This window comes from Halichoerus grypus, chromosome 11 (genome assembly GCF_964656455.1).
Source record: "Halichoerus grypus chromosome 11, mHalGry1.hap1.1, whole genome shotgun sequence".
NCBI lineage: Eukaryota > Metazoa > Chordata > Mammalia > Carnivora > Phocidae > Halichoerus > Halichoerus grypus.
Genome location: NC_135722.1, coordinates 93,396,240 through 93,413,880, shown reverse-complemented (window position 1 = coordinate 93,413,880; position 17,641 = coordinate 93,396,240). Strand labels below are relative to the sequence as shown.

General features: G+C 40.2%; 1 protein-coding gene across 3 annotated transcripts in view; it reads left to right on the top strand.

Moving 5' to 3' along the window:
• Positions 1–13,367, top strand: part of JHY (junctional cadherin complex regulator) — a 63,532-nt gene extending 50,165 nt beyond the window's left edge. For 2 of the 3 annotated variants that reach the window (XM_036089516.2, XM_036089513.2), the window contains 4 exons: positions 1,717–2,011; positions 8,746–8,826; positions 9,622–9,750; positions 12,910–13,367. In XM_036089516.2, the coding sequence (XP_035945409.2) occupies positions 1,717–2,011; positions 8,746–8,826; positions 9,622–9,750; positions 12,910–13,107 (703 nt within the window). In that variant the 3' untranslated portion in view covers positions 13,108–13,367. The remainder of the gene's footprint in view (positions 1–1,716; positions 2,012–8,745; positions 8,827–9,621; positions 9,751–12,909) is intronic. The other variant, XM_036089518.2, reaches the window with a different exon arrangement.
• The last annotated feature ends 4,274 nt before the right edge of the window (positions 13,368–17,641 follow it).

Below are 17,641 nucleotides of genomic sequence, written 5' to 3'. Positions count from 1 at the left end.
CCTGGTTTCTGTGAAAAGTTTTTTGTCAATATTTCTTTTGTTTTCATCTTTTAAGGTCCCTCCCTCTGTTCTTGGCATTCTGAAGTTTCACTGTATTAGGTCTAGGTATGAAATCTTTAACCCTTCTTGTGATTCCTAAACCTGAGGATTCATCACTTTCATAAATTCTACAAAATTATCATCCATGTCCCTTTATTAGGAAATAGTCATAAGAAATGCTACCTATCTAATGAAAGATTATTTACCCTATTTTCCCTCCAGGAACACCCAAGAGATGTATATTAAAATCTGTTTTTCTAGACTCTAGGTCTCTTTAATTCAGTTTCTTATTTTCTATCATTTATCTGTCTGTGCTTCTGAGAAATTTCCTCCCATAAGTTTCCCAACGCAATAACTCTCTTCAGCTGTAGCCAGTATGGCTTTAATGTATCGACTGAGTTGTAAATTTCAATAGTATTTTTCATGTCTAGAATTTTTATTAAAACCTTCCTGTTCTTTTTTCAAAATAGGTTTCTCAGGGTTTTGATTTCTTCTTTCAGGTCTTTAATCATTTTAAACATGCTTGCTTTAAGAATACTATCTAATATTCTATGATCAGAAGTTCTTAGAAATCTAGCACTGCTTCTTGTGTGTGTGTATATGTGTCTGCTGACTCTTCTACTTGGTAGATTATTTCCTCATATATTCTAGGATTTTGGATTGTGAATGTATGTTTAGTCGTCTTGTCTGTAGATGCCTAGGCAAGCTTGAGAAGGAGTGTATCCCTCCAGAGAACTTTTATATTTGCTTCTGCCAGATATGCAGAGGTATCCCCCTCCGGGATCATTTTCATGTCATTTTTTTGGTGTTGGAATCCATGACTAGGTGGGTAAGGTAAATATGAACCCCAAACATTGTCCCATGGAAATTCATAAGGAATTTTTTTTCCAGTTGAGAACCTAGACCAAGACAGATGGGCTTGCTTTGTTGATTCACTAATCCAACTTTTTATCAAGGACGTAGCTCTCCAAAGCCTTCATGCAGGCATCTCAGTTGATTTCTCACCCGACATGGGGCCAAGATTTCACATATCCTGTGCCAGAGTGAAGTGCTAGAACTCAAGCCCATAGGTCCAAAACTCCCGCAAAGCAAGCCATAGCTTCAGCTCATCCAAAATCTGCTTTACTTTTGTTCCTTTTTTGGTTTTGGTCTCAAAGATTCCCTGCCTCTCTTACAAATTCACCTATGTATTCAAAAGGATGTTTGTTTAAATTTAATCCAACATTTCCAGGTATTTTATAGTGGCAAGGACTTTTCAAAGGGGTGTTTTCTTTTTCTATTCTGAATGCACTAAATGGAAGTTCTAAATAAGAGCTAGACTATCCTAAAGAAAACTAGGAGGATTTTAAGAAATTAATGTATTTATGAAAAGATTAGGCTAGGGGCGCCTGGGTGGCGCAGTTGGTTAAGCATCTGACTTTTGGTTTCTGCTTGGGTCACGATCTCAGGGTCGTGAGATCAAGCTCCGCGTCAAGCTCTGCGCTCAGCACAGTCCGCTTTGGATTCTCTCGCTCTCTCTCAAATAAATAAATAAATCTTTCTTTAAAAAGATTAAGCTAAAGATCATTAATTTGATTTGGAGAATGATGAATACATCAAATTCATAAAGACTCTTATGCTAAAAGTCTTATGTAATCAGTTTTTAGTAACAGATTTGTGGGGTGTTTTTCCATTCAGGAAATTCCATCCTTCCTCGGACAGCCAACCTGTTAGAGCTTCTCCAGACTCACAGCTCACTCAGATAATGGAGCAGCATCAGCAAGCCTTAATGCAGCTGACCGAGGTGCAGCCCAGGGGAGGGGCCTCATCCAGCGTCACATTTCCACCTATACTGTCAAGGGTCGAAAGTGAATCCCAGCTCAGTTCGGACAGAAGCCAAAGAAACCAAATGAAAATTAGTCGTAGCAATTCCGAAGGCTACCTACTTCAACTAGAAAAAGGAAGAAAGCATAGGGAAAAGAGCAGCATCAAGGTAATAAAAGCATTTTACCAAATAACCTTTTAATTCTGATTATACAGATGGCCCTTGGTTTTCATTCCCTTACTTCTAGCCATGGAATAGGGATGGTCGTTACTGAGCCAATGCCACACTGGGCGGCCCCAAGTCCTGAGGCACTTCCCGATTTGATTCCTGCTGCTACCTGAAATGTCCCTCCTTTGTGCTTCAGCTCAGGGACAGGGCTCCTTTTGGCCCCAGGTTAAACATCACACCCTCAGAAATGTTCCTCACCCCCTGTCTCGGCCCCTAGTCAAGGCTGAGTCTCTCAGGACCTTCTCCTATCTGAGAAGACAAAGTAGGGCTGAGCGAAAATGCAAAATCTTTCCAGGAAGAAATGAAGGCACATGGAAGGAGTCTTTTTAAGTCCTCTGCATTTCTCCACTGTTGCAAGTATTAAAAACCCCCAGGAAAGGTCGCTTGCTTCTAATGTCAAATGGTAAGGAGAACACTGGAAAATGCATTCTGCGTTACAGGGCAACAGGGGAAGACTGGATTGGAAGCAACGGGCCTGTGGTGATCTGGGTTCCCCAGGAACAGACTCTGAAATGGAGATTCACGCGCAGGAGGCTGACTGAGGCGTGCCTCCCAAACCACCCCTGGAAGGGAGTGAGGGGGGGCAGGGCTGGCTGAGGGAGAGTGTGCAGTGATGCAGGTGCAATAGAAGCCTCTAAGAAGCCCACAAGGGCTCTGAAGTTGAGATGGCTCTTTGAAGGTAAAGGGTGCAGGCTTTTGCTCCACCACGTGGACCAGCCATTGGCTATTGACTGCCCCCCCGGGGAGGGTTGGAACTTTGGGCACCCCAGCTCCATCTGGCTGAGGGCGGTTCTTAGGGAGGGACCCATCTGGGAGCCATAGCAGACAGCACTCCCAGCAAGTGGAGAAATGAGTGCCTCGGTCCCGAGGGACATTCATTATAAGGCAGTTTTAGGGAATCAACCTCTGTTCAATTCAACATAGTTGAATGCCTATTAGGAACTGTGGTAGGTGCCAAGAAGAAGAGAATGAGCCATGACCCTTCCTCATGTAGACACACAGGAAAATAGCTGCAGTATAATGTTGCCACTGGGGGAGGCGGGGAGAGAGGTATGTATGGGTTGCACAGAGGAGCACAAAGGAGTTTGGGTTGACATCCCAACCTCGGGGGTCAAGCAGAGCTTCAGGGGATAATTCTGAGCCAAGATTTAGATGATCAAGAGTTAATACGAGGGACGCCTGGGTGGCTCAGTCGGTTAAGCGTCTGCCTTTGGCTCAGGTCATGATCGCAGGGTCCTGGAATCGAGTCCTGCATGGACTCGGAGCAAGGAGCCCGCTTCTCCTTCTGCCTGCCGCTCCCCCTGCTTGGGCACTTGCTCTCTCTCTCTCTCTGACAAATAAATAAATAAAATCTTAAAAAAAAAAAAAGTTAATGAGAAAAGACCAAAAGAGCATTTCAGGCAAAAAGGACCAGCCTGTGGCTTAGTCCCTAGCGAAGAGTAGACCATCAAATAAATGTTAGTTTCCTTTTCCTTCTTCTCTAAGTTGAGTTCATGTCTTACAGAGAAGAGGTGGCAGAAAGTACCCCGATGACTGTGTGTATCACCGGAAGTCTAAGAGCATGGGAGGGTCGGAAGGGGAAGAAAAAAATTTCCAGACGCTGCTGCCCAAACCCTCTTTCCAACTCAGAAAATCCCTCCCTTCCTCCTTTCTTTCAGGAATGTTGCAACCCACCCGCATCCATTTGTGGGGGCCAACACCTTCACCCTGCATCTAACAAATGCACAGAAGCCCTCTTTGTCCTTTAAGCTACTCCAGAAGCTCAAATGATTGAGAACCGTGCGCTATTTGTATAGGACAGCAGGTAGCCGGGGCACCAGGCAGGGGGAATCATTATCCAGGTCGTGCCCATTTGCTAGTCACAGCAAATCTTGTGGTTTCCAAGGGACTCGACTTGAATCACATTAAAAATTTGAGGCTTTGTAAAGCTAACAAACCCAAGCACCATTCCCCTTCTCCTGGCAGTTTTGATGCGACCGATTTATGAACGCTAAGCATCATCCATGCTGAGAAATCCAGACGTCAGGCAGTAAGAGATGGATGCAGCGGAAGGGATGACAAACTGCATAGAAGTATCTATTGCCATCAGCCACAAAACAACTGCTTAAGGAGTTCTGGGATGGCTGAGCTCCAGTCATTAACTCACATTGTCACAGACAGTCTGGGTATTGCTGCTTGGCGGCTTCTAAGAGGAGGTTTATTTGGATTAAATTTAACAACCACAGAGCACATTTCCTTCACTTGCTGTTCCCCACTATCAGAGGCATTGTTTTTTGCCCTGCTTTTGAGTAACTTTCTCACACTCAGACATCTGAGAAATGTTCTGGAGAAAAGCCCTGCCGTGTCCCCCCACAGCAGGGTACGGCGTTTCAGAGTCGAAAACAAGTCCTCATAGGACAGTCGAGGTCATTTTTCAGTTCAGGCACACTTTGCCCCACGTTTACAGTAAAAGTCACTCCTTGAGCTTGAGAGGTGGGATTAGTTACTGGCAGAAACGTGCCATCAGGAAAGTCTGGTGCTGTCCTCTGCCAAGGGGACCATCAACAGTGAACACCAGTTCCGAGGGGCAGGTGTGGTGTTCGAAATCATCAGCCCAGGGCCAGGGATGGCGGAGGTCAGCTTGTGCAGGTCTCGTGCAAAGACTAGCCATGAACACCATCAGGGGTTTATGGAGAACAGGATTATATTTTCCTCCTGTGTTTAGAGACCCAACAGGACTATCATTGTTGATTTAATTTGGGGGGGGAGGGGAAGTGTGCTATTGTGAACTTTTAGTCTTGTAACAGCCAAGAACTAAATCAAAGTAAATTCTGAGGATTATTTTACTATAAAAGCCTTTTGAAGAGGCAGAAAGTAGATTAGTGGTTGCCTAGGGCTGGTGATAGAGGGGGGCAGAGGAGTGGTTGCTAATGGGTACAGGGGTTTCTTTTCAGGGTAATGAAAATGTTCTAAAATCAGATCGTGGCAATGTTTGCACAACTTGATGAATATACTAAAAACCACTGAATTGTACAACTTCAAATGGGTGAATTTTGTAGTGTGTGAACTCTATTTCAGTAAAGCTGTTAAAAAAAAAAAAAAATGACTTTTGATGGAAAGAGATCAAACAAAATTACAGCACTGAGAGCCAGTCAAGATTACTTGAGGCAAACTTAAGTAAATCCAGGATTTTTCATTGCCAGTCACCCAGAACAAACTCTCTTAGGAACCATGCTCTCTCTCCCTTGAGAAAAGGTCTCTTTGCTAGAAGGAGCTCATGCTGGAAGGAGTTAGTAGCTTTGAGTATTTGGATACTCATCCCCCTCCTTGGGCCACATTGTTTACTTTGTGTCAATATTTAATGCTAGTGCCTTTGCTGTTTTCCTAGGATAACCAAGATGTTTATTCTGATTATTCGAGGGGCTAGTAAAAACTGGGACAACGTGGGGGGGGGGGGCGGTGCAGGGAGCAATTATTCGTGCTTCACACTGTATCTTCTGTGTCAGCTCAATGATTAAAGTTAAGCTGCTTCACGCTAAGTATGTGATTTCTGGCCACTGATCATTTCTCATCAGTTTTGGACAAATTGGATTTATGACCTGGAGATGAGCAAGGCTCTCTTCCTTTTTCATTATTGGTTTACTTTGGCAAACAGAAAGCAACTTAGCGATTGCAAAACCGCAGTACAGATGGCATGCCCAAGATAAAGAACAAATTTGCAATTGCCAAGTAGAAGATACCAGAATTCATTCACCTATTAATAATTAGGGGAGATGTTAAAATGTGGTCATACCCAGTGTAATCAAGGTTTGGACAAAAAGTGCATTCTTACACATTGCTAATGGAAGTGTTCATTAAGGACCTTAAGTGTGTTTGTGATTTTGTCTCAATAATTCCAATTCTATTCAGTTTAGATCTAAAAGCAATCATCAGAGTAGCCCACAAACAATGCTCATCCCTAGGACATCTTAAATGTTCAACATTTAGAATGTTATGTATGAAAGTCACATTTTTGAAAAATATTTAGTGACAGGGAAATACAGCATAATGCTAAAATACTTAGTGAAAAAAACTAATTTGTAGCACTTGGCAATTTTATGAAAATATGAACACGTAGATGTCAAGGGCACGAAGTAGCTGGAATGGTTTTGCCAGGTGATTGTTTTCTCTAAGGAGATTTAGGATTTTGAAAAGCCTCTAATGAACAATATTTTTTTCTCTATACTTTAATATTTTTAATGATTTTAGCCCAACAACCTCTTTAAAAAAAAAAAAAGATCCTCTCTTGTGTTTTACAATTATAATGAAAGACTTTTGACTATAAATTTTGAACATTCTAATCAGGGAAATTCTATTTGCAGGACTCAATCCTTGCAGCGTAGAAATGTTGCCTAAAAGATACAGGATTCTGGCTCTCTGAAGTACTGAAATGTTAGAAATATTGCTTTCGGCTACCAGTCACACAATTACTGTTTACAGCAACTTCAAAATTATGAGCTCATTCTTCTCACCTACAGTTAATCCACAAGTAGACAGTAACTAGCACTGGTGGTCCACAGCTCAAACAGCAGAACCAATATTTGAATGGTTCTCTGGTTCCTTTCCTGACACAAGATTGCTGCTGCAGCTCCAGCGGTCATATCCACATTCAAGGCAGGAAAAGGAAAGGGTGGGGTCTCACCAGCCTTAATGAAAACTAAGATGCAAACTCTACCCTAGCCAACTTGCATTTATTCATCATGGGCCGGAGCTCAGTGCTACAGATCTGGGGAAAGGAGTACCTGTCTCCAAGCCTCTATGGTGGGGAAGGACAAGGGAGAAAAAACTAACTGGTATGAGCTATGGGTAGTCAGCCAATAGGCCAGGGAGAGTAGAACACATTCTTGTAACCACTGATACAATGTATATTGGACACTTTTAAGATTTGGAAGCTATAGGTAGTAACTATATCCAATATAAGAATTTTTCTTTAAGTCTCTGGACAATCTGCCAAATTCTGTCTTAAGAGCTCATTAGAGGGACAGCTGGGTGGCTCAGTCAGTTAAGCATCTGCCTTTGGCTCAGGTCATGATCTCAGGGTTCTGGGATCGAGTCCCGCATTGGGCTCCCTGCTCAGCGGGGAGTCTACTTCTCCCTCTCCCTCTGCTGCTCGCTTGTGCTCGCTCTCTCCCTCCCTCTCTCTGACAAATAATAAATCTAAAAAAAAAAAAATACTCATTAGATATACTGCATATCTTAGGATTTAACATAATTTATAGGAGCTTTCAAAATTTAGAAAAATCCTGAGCTTTGTCATTCTCATATAGCGAGGTAGTACCATGTACAATTAGTACAGAGCTGCCTGTCCCCTCTTCAGGATGGCTATTCTTTCTCTGTTCTAAGCACCGACTTTGTCTGTCTGAATAGAATCATTGTCACACTAGCTCTTTGGTGTTGTCCTTCCTATTCTTCCCAAGGAAGGAAATCAAATGAACTCATAACTCAAAGGATTTGGTATCCCCACAAGGGCATCTTCCCCAAGTAGCAAGTCAGTTTTAACATTGAAAGCAACAGTTTGGGGAATATCTTAATCTATCCTACAGTCAGGAAAGCATTAGTGTTTTTCTTGCCTGTTACTGAGCTCAAGAGTCATAGTCCAAAAATTAAATTGCCTCATTATGTTACTCTGTCCCTTTAAATATTCAATACTAGTAAGAGTTGTCATATAAAATTACTTATGCCCTTCAAAATATTCAAAACCACATTGACTAAAAGGAGTTTCTCAGTTGATCTTGCCTAGACTTTTTAAAAAAGATTTATTTGAGAGAGAGCACGAGCAGGAGGAGAGGCCGAGAGAGAGAGAGAAGCAGACTCCACACTGAAGGTGGAGCCTGATGCAGGGCTTGATCTCATGACCCTGAGATCATATGACCTGAGCCCAAATCAAGAGTCGGAGACTTAACCAACTGAGCCACCCAGATGCCCCAGATCTTGCCAAGACTCTTAACCCTTAAAAATTTACAGTCTTTTCCTAATCAGAGAGGGAGACAAACCACAAGAGACGCTTACCTCTAGGAAACAAACTGAGGGTTGCTGGAGGGGAGGCGGGTGGGGGATGGGGTAACTGGGGGATGGGCATGAAGGAGGGCACGTGATGGAATGAGCACTGGGTGTTATATGCAACGGATGAATCACTGAACTCCACCTCCAAAACTAATAATACGTCTAGGTTAATTAACTGAATTTAAATTTTTAAAAATTTACAGTCTTTTGAATGTTAGGACATCATTAGACAGAGCACTCTCCTTTTGAAGCAATGCTTACCTGATTTAGAAATCATTTGGTTTTGTGAACTGTACAAGACCAGATGTAATAGTAATGGCAGCAGAAAAGTGGTGATGTATATGTTGTTTAGAACATTAATAACAAAACAACTCTTTATGCACTTGGAAATTTTTATTTATAATTTTCAGAATTCCCATTTTTTTGTTGTTGCAGAAGTTGGCAAAGTCAAAACATGTTAGCTGACCAGCTACAAATTACCCAAGAAGCTATTATCAATAACTGCCATTAGAGTGGAAGAAGGGTCAGGAAATGCACCCACTCTCCCAACCGTCCACATGAGCTTCCATTCTTTTCCTTATGTGGCTATGAGAGCGTAGTGTGGGGAGCGGGCACACAATTCCTTAAAAGAAACTGTCTCTTTGTATTTGTAGAGCTCCAAGCTGAAAGGTTATCAGAAAAGAGATGTGAAGCTTGGAGGCCTTGGACCTGACCTTGAATCCATCAGAGACAAAGTGAGTGTGATAGACATACAACATTTTGTAGGCTTGGATTTGCCCCACTTGGATTTGTATTAGCAGAACTGTACAGACATGTCTCCCACCACCCCCCAAGAACCAAGTCCTAATCCAAATGTCTCCCTCTGAATAGAGACCCTTGTGAAATAGCATTAGTAATAGAGACCCAGATACTCCTTTTACCATAAGATAAAATTACCTAGCCAATGTTGTTTTATGTATCTACCTTTTAGTTAGTCTTGAAGGCCTGCACAGAAAAGGGGGCCACATGCACATGAAAAGAGATGTGTGTGTTATATGGTCATTGGTCTTTCCCAATAGAGTGATCTTGGTAATTTTGAAGAGTGGCTACAGAGAAGACACTTAGGATAAGAGTTTCCCAACCCCTGAAAAGTGCATCCACTTTATTTCCTTTCCTCTAGTGAAAGATGATCTCCATTTAATGTGTTTTAACTACAGTTGCACTCAAGGCATAAAAAGAGTATAGTTCAAAGTTGGAAGCCAAAATGAAAATAAATTGGGTAAATGCAACAAAGAAGGAGCAGAATGTGATTTAGACCCTGTTAAGGGAACACAGGGTGTGCTACAGCAGTGATGTTGCCCCTCAGAAAGAGACTGTTTCTGGAGAAACATTAACTATCTCACTGCTGTTGCCTTATGCGTGCTAACCCCATTTCCTCTCTGCTGCTGATACAATATACCCAGCTGGCTAAAATGAGTGCTGCTTTTAAAGAGAGAACAGAGAGATCTAACAGGACCTGTGCACTGTCGTAACATGGTTTCTCTGAACAGAGGCAGAAATTAATCCAAAAAAAGGAATACGCGAAACAAGTTAAGGAGTATAACATGAAGACCCTAAGCATTCTGTCAAAACCACAAACAGTGAAAACTGAAAGTCAATCTGCCATCCCTCGACAGAAGGTAAGAAATCCCCACCAAGGCAGTTAGCTTTTCAATTAGAATTAAAAGGAAACCTTTGTTACCGCTGAGCAAATTCCCCATGTTTTTTGAACCCAGGAGAGGTCTTAGCTGCTGCCATTCCTGTGGCTACCCATCATTCACAGATACTGATACACAAATAACAGGTACACAAATGATGCTGGTAAGGTTAACCTGAAGTTCGTCATGGTCTTTAGTCCTCCACATGTTTTCTTCTTGTATTTCAAATTTGACACACATAAAAATGAACAGTAAGGCCGGCAGACAGGAAAGGACACTCAACATCACTCATCATCAGGGAAATGCAAATCAAAACCACAATGAGATCACCTTACACCTGGTCAGAATGGCTAGAATCAAAAAGACAGGAAATAACAAGTGTCGGTCAGGATGTGGAGAAAAAGGAACCCTCATGCACTGTTGGTGGGAATGAAAATTGGTGCAGCCACTGTGGAAAACAGTATGGAAGTTCCTCAAAAATTAAGAATAGAACTACCATATGATGGGTCGCCTGGGTGGCTCAGTCGGTTAAGTGTCTGCCTTCCGCTCAGGTCGTGATCCAAGGGTCCTGGGATCAAGTCCCGCATCGGGCTGCCTACTGAGCAGGGAGTCTGCTTCTCCCTCTCCCACTCCCCCTGCTTGTGTTCCCTCTCTCGCTGTGTCTCTGTCAAATAAATAAATAAAATCTTTAAAAAAAAAAAAAAAGAACTACCATATAATCCAATATATTCCACTAGTGATTATTTACCCAAAGAATACGAAAATACTAATTTGAAAAGATATATGCGCACATATGTTTATTGCAGCATTATTTACAATTGCCAAGATATGGAAGCAGCCCAAGTGTCCATCTATATAAGAATGGATAAGATGTGGTGTGTACATGTACACACACACACACACACAAACGTATTACACAGCCTTAAAAAAAGGATGAGGGTGCTTGGGTGGCTCAGTCGGTTGAGCATCTGCCTTCCCCTCAGGTCATGATCCCGGGGTCCTAGATCAAGTCCCGCATCGGGCTCTCTGCTCTGCAGGGAGTCTGCTTCTCCCTCTGCCCTTCCTCCCACTAGTTCTCTCAATCTCTCTTTCATAAAAAAATAAAATAAAATCTTTAAATTTTTAAAAAAAGGATGAGATGGTATCATTTGTGACAACGCGGATGGACCGAGAGGATATTACGCTAAGTGAAATAAGTCAGAACTGAGAAAGATAAACACCATACAATTCACTCGTATGTGGAATCTGAAAACCAAATAAACAAAACAAGAAGCAGAATCCAACCTATAACTACAGAGAACAAATTGATGGTGGCCAGAGGGGAGGTGGTGGGGTGATGTGCAAAATGTATGAAGGGGAGAGAGATTCTCTCTCTGGGATGAGTAAATCATGGGCATGAAAGGTACAGCACAGGGAATATAGTCAATGATACTGTAATAGTGTTGCGTGGTGACAAAGGAGAGCTACACTTGTGATGAGCACAGTGTGACACAGAGAAGTTGAATCACTTAAGTTGTACACCTGAAACCAAAGTAACAGTTTGTCAACTATACTCAAAAAAAATTTTTTTAATTGAATAGTAAGGTGATTTCTTAGAAGAAACTAGCAATCCTGATAAAGCCTATCAATTTCCTTCCCTACCATTAAATTTTAAGGAATTAGTGTCTTCTTGCCATTTATGGGTACATAAGTCAAAGGAAATTTCTTCGTTGTTTCTTTCAAGTTCATTCCCCTAGATTTTTCCCAAGGGACTGTAATATATAGGTCCCTCTAGCCATGAAAAGTTATTTCATAAAATACAGAATGTTCTCCCTCTCAGAGGTCATCCAACTGTAAGTCAGGATGTGAATGACGTACGTTCAGCAGAGACACCGAGCCTTGCAAAGTCTCTGTCTCAGTCCCAAGAAGAACATGGGACCCTTTGCATGAGGGACAAGTGACCCTTTGGTGCTTTTAGGAATTTGTACTTCATGTTCTCTCTCACAGACCATCCTATTTTCTATTTATTGCCTTTCTTCCTCGGACCTTGAAGACCTCAGTCCACTTGATTGAGTTTCCATGGTGCCACTTTTTCTTTTTCTCCAATCCATTATTTTTTCCATGAAGAGATTCAAGACAACAAGTCTGTAATTAGAAATTCCTACAGAAGTCACCTACACACATTGAGAAGTTTGGACATTTTTTTTCCCTTCCAGCACCTGAATATACTATCTACTCCTATTTCAGCTATCAAGAAACTTATTAAAATATAAAATTGATATAAAGACAGATTTAGAAATCATATTTAGTGATCTCATTTTTATTGTAGTGCCTTTTGGAACTGACATCATTGAAAAAAAGACTGCTTTTTCCAGTCTCCAGGCTTCTATGGATATACAAAAGAAAAGAATAATTTCCAACCGCTAATAAGTAGTTGCTAGAGTTCCAAGAGCCTGGGAACAAGAATAGTTGATGTAATAATGGAAGCTCAATTTTGTCAACTACAATGATGTCTTTGGTTTCAAGCTGTAGCAAGTCCACTTTGAATGGAAAGGTCTGTTAATATCTCCTTACTAGAAGTTTGGTTTTAATAAGACCGCCAGAAGCTAAATAGAGCCCACACATGAGAAATCTATTTTCAAACACTTTGAATAAAACTCTGTTTTAGGGGCGCCTGGGTGGCTCAGTCGTTAAGTGTCTGCCTTCGGCTCAGGTCATGATCCCAGGGTCCTGGGATCGAGCCCCGCATCGGGCTCCCTGCTCAGCGGGAAGTCTGCTTCTCCCTCTCCCACTCCCCCTGCTTGTGTTCCCTCTCTCTCACTGTGTCTCTGTCAAATAAATAAAAAATCTTAAAAAAAAAAAAAACAAAAAAAAACCCCTCTGTTTTATAAAGAAAATGCCCAAAGGCACAACTCTGTTTCAGTTTCCAGCTCTTTTTCATAGCATACTGTTGTGTGGCTAACTTACTTCGTTGAAACTGTGCATTATATTGCAGGACTTGCATTTCCCATCTGCTCTCCATTCCCAACCACATCTTAGTACCTTATGGTAGGAATAGTGTCCATTCGTATTACCAGTAAACATGTCCTAAGACTTGATTTCATTTAAGGAATCCAGGAGTCACTTCCCATTTCAAATGAAACTTTATCTTTATGCTTTCAGGCTTTGGAATACGCCAAGACCATCCCCAAACCCAAACCTTCAAATCTGACTGGCCAAGTATCAAAGGAAAAGAAAAATCCCACCTATACTCGAAAAGAAGATGCTCTGCCTGAAATCTCACTGCTGGAAATACTGCAGAGCAGACACGAAAGGGAAAAACAGGCTGTGGCTGCTTTCAAAGTCCTTCACATTGTGTAGACAGCACATTTGTCGGAGACCAAAAATGCCCGGGGACTGGACATGGAGAAAAAACTCCAACCAACCTGTCTGCAGAGAGGGGTGACCCTCTGTCCTCTAGCCACAGCCCATGTTTGCTTTGATAGGATTTAAAATATGGGGCCTTATTACATTATGGAGCTGTATTTTACTTTCTAGGAAGATTTTTTTATTATTTATTTTCAAATCAGAATTTGGGGTAGAATAAGAACTAGGGAATAAAGCCTTTTAGTTTCATAGTGGATCTTTCAATTTCTTAAAAAATCTCTACCCTTCTTTGCATAATGAAAACCTTGAAGTGACCCAGCAAAAAAAAAAAAGTATCTAACTTCTGCTTCTCTCTTACCCTCCTGATAAGAAAAAAGTATAAACACTTCAGTTTCAAATAAAATGAATGTAAATTGGACTAACTGCCAGTACATTTGGAGATGCTGTTTCCCAAATAGTTCTAAAGTCTCTAAATTTAAAAAATAAATAAAATAAAATACCCCAATGTTCTCCTAACAGAGCATCGAGACATAAATTAGAAATCCAACAAGTCCAGAAACACCCATTCAGGCAACTCTGAGCAATAAACTTTCTCAAAGCTACTTGCTCCAAGTGTGTGAATATGCCAGGCATCTTGCCATCACAAACATTTAAAAATGTTACCATATCTGTGCTTTTACACACATACACACACACACACACACACACACGTTAGGTAAGAGGAGAAAGCATTCCGTATTTCATGCTGAGTGTCAATATTAATAAATATTATTTACTTTTTATCTTTTGAAACTGAATAAACATCAAGTGATAACTGAATAAAATTATTGGGTCTTAAAATAATTATGGAAGAATTTAATTTTTTCTTACATGCTTGTATTAGATGGGCATTGCGTTCTTTGATAGTCATATCCGGAAATGGGCAATTTTAACACTAATTTAGGGGAAAATCTGTTTATCTATACAGGTGACAATAAGAACTAGCTTTGGAGAGTTATTCCTTTGTTATAAACATTTTACATAAACCATCCTGTGGTATAAAAGCTACCTGTACATGATTTGCTCTTAAAACTGAAAGCAATTAGAATTGAAAGTCTGGAAAAATTACACATATCCGAAGATAAATAGTAAACTGACAAATCACATTTCAGTGGTATTTTGAAAATTATATCATATGTGAAGCATTTTTTGGGAAAATCATAGCCTAAACTGCTCCTAAGATATATTTATAAAAGAAGAGGACCCTTCATGGTACATGGTGAAGACTTTTCTAGAAACTTAAGAATTAAGATTTTTTCCGAACAGCCTTAAACTTAAACTTACTCTGGAAGATTAAATAATGCATATAGAGACATTTCTGAATTTAAAGGGACAGAGCAAATTTTTAAAATATTCCATTTCTATTAGAGTACCTTAAAAGAATTCAGAGCTTGGGATGGGCTTATCTTGTTCACCTATTAATTTTTCAGAAGAGGAAATGGAGATCAAGGTAGGGTTAATGACTCTTGACATCTGTCAGTCCAACTGATAATAATGGGAGACGGAGTAGCCAGGTCTAAACTTCAGTCTTTCAACACCAAGGATAACACTATTTGATTATTTGTTTGTAGGAAGGGGTTGTTCCTGTTTTCTGTGTGGGCAAGGAGCATGTAGTTATTATGAACTTCAGTTTTGGACATGAACTCCCGTTGTTTCATTTTTAGAAATATGCATTACTACATACCTGATATTTTAACACATACAATCTGGCAACTTCGTAACTACATTGTTAAAGTTGAAAGAGACACACATAAATTAACTCAGATGTTAACTCATAAAAGACACTATTTCAATTTTGAGCCTTTAAAGCCCTCCTCCTAACCCTTTCTCTGGTAGCGAAGTGCTATTAAATCCTTCAATCCCTTCACTCATTATCAAGAATCACACTTAGCTGAAGCAGGTAGCACAATTCAGTCTATGGCAAACATTTCAAAGAATCTTTACTTCCAAGGCAAGTCCGTATCACCCAGTATATAAACCCTAGAACATCACAATTCTTTGCACACAGATATTGAAAGTGACAAGTGGCATCTTGGCATCTAAAAGGGCTGTGGCTACAGAAATAGAACACATTTGCTAAAAGCTGGGGGTTGAGATCAAAGAATGAACCAAAATAGGCCACTGTCTGGGCCCACCTGGTAAGATCTAGCAGATCACTAAGCTATCATGATACTAAGACAGCATAGAGATTCTGCAGAAACAGTGAATGACAAATAACTTCTTTGCTCCTCCTCGAAATTAATGGCAACAATATTGATCTTCTGTAGACCCAAGTGGATCAGTGATCAATTTTTACAATATTTCTGCTTCAGATATTTAAGAGGTAAAAACAATCTGCCTATTAGAAAGCAAGGGACTTTAAACTTGAGTGATAGAATGATGGAGGGTCTGTATTTGACCGGATGTTACATATGCCCACTGAAAGACACAGGGCCTAATCTGCCTAATCTCTATGAAATGGTGTAAATAAAGGACCTTTAAACCACATATTCTCTCTTATTATAGACTCCTCTTTATGGTGTTTTTCCATCTTGAATTTCCAAGGAGAGCATCCTCTTAAGAGGAAGATTTGTTCCAAGTAGCTGAATTTAATGACAGCTGTCTTCGTGATGTTGTTTTGTATATTAAGGAGTCTCTTGGGAGTTATCTAGAAACCAGCCCAAGAAAAGACAATATTGAGGAACAAAATAAAAGGTAAGTCTAGCAAAACACCAATGCCTAATGGTTCCAATTGGGGCCCTATTATTGGTTAATGAATCATTGTCAAAACCTCACAGCAAGCATAAGCGTGCAGTCTAGTCTATAGTGAGAAAATGACTCTTCATCCCAACAGTTATTAGCTGGGAGTTGTTTGAAAACACATCCAGTAATTATAACAACACTGGAGCTAATTGAGAACTTTGAGTTGATAGCAAATGGTCTACAATAGCAAACTCGGGGGGGGGGGGGTGTTCATAAACAGCAGAAAATCAATAGATTTGGGGTCATAGTCTGAAGATATCAGGACACATTTAGCTAATTTCCAAAATATTCTTGAAAACTAGATTACCATCATATTCAAAGTAGCACTTGAAAATATAAAATTCTTAAGGAAAAAAAATCAAAGTTACTCCTCTAAATATGCCTTTTTAAGATAACTTTATTAGAACAAGAATAAATCCTGAGTAATACATATTTCATCCAACTCTCAAGTATTCATGGGATGATGACAGGACTTCTCTTCCCTAACTCTAAGTGTGTTTTCATAATTTCTATTCCTAATGTAAACAGAGACAAAAAGATACACGAATACGCCATTTACTTCTTTAGTTGTTTTCCCAGTGAGGGAAGGGTTTTAAACAAGTAAAATTGTTAATTATCGTGGATTTTGTTTATCCAGAGTGTCTCACTCCCCCTTTATCTCTGACTCTAAGGAGTTGTCTATATTGTCAGACAAAATTTCTATACTATAAAGACAACATAAAGGAGAAATATGTATTATAATAATTTTATTTAGATATTCCATTCTTTAAAATACATTGAAGTAGGATTCCAGAGTAGCTAAAATCTAATATTCAAAATCAAATTCAAAAAAATTTTTTGTTCCCTTGGGGCGCCTGGCTGGCTCAGTCAGTAAGTAGAGCATGCAACTCTCAATCTTGGGGTCATGAGTTCAAGCCCCACATTGGGCCTAGAGCTTACTTAAAAATATAGATCCAAAATGGTTCCCTCACCCCACTGCCTCCAGACTAAGTACAATATTTGTTCCTGTTCTTCCTCTAGCTTTGTTGAGCAAAACCACACATCTTTTCACAAAGGTGCTGAGAAAACATAACACCTCCATTTTCTAGGCAAACACCTGGTCAATGGAAAGCAAAAGCTTTTTAGATGGCAGTTTTCATTCATTAATTTTATTCCCCAGTCTTAAAAATTCCATTCTTCATGTTCAGTTACTTAAGTTTTAGCTCAGTGAAATAACTGGAATGTTGGGGCGTTCCCAACATGTTGTGGAAACACCACATCGCAAGATGAAGATGCAAAATAAATAGATTTTTCAGTTGTCTCTAACCCTCAATACAGGGAGGGCTCTTTGGGTAACATGAGGGGAGGAAAAAAGAATTTGGTTGGCAGGACGAATCTCCCTCACTACCTCTCTACTGCCTTTTCATTTTCCCTGGCAAACCTGAGTAACATAAGTAATTAATTTTCAATAAACTGAGAAAACGGTCTTCCACTCTTAAATAACTCTAATAGGTTGAGAGGATTACAATGATATGAACATTTCAGGCAAATATATTTAGTGAAGCCTTGGAGATACGGGATGATTTCATAAATATCCTTTACTGAGTTGACAGTTCGTCCCTGAGACCAGCCCCAATACTGGGACTGCTAGACCGGCTTCTCAAGGTCCCACGCTTTAGCAAGAGATATTTAAATAGTAGATATCCATATGATACAAATTTAACAGTGGGGAAAATAATCTTCAGATATTTAAAATCCAAAAAGTGTG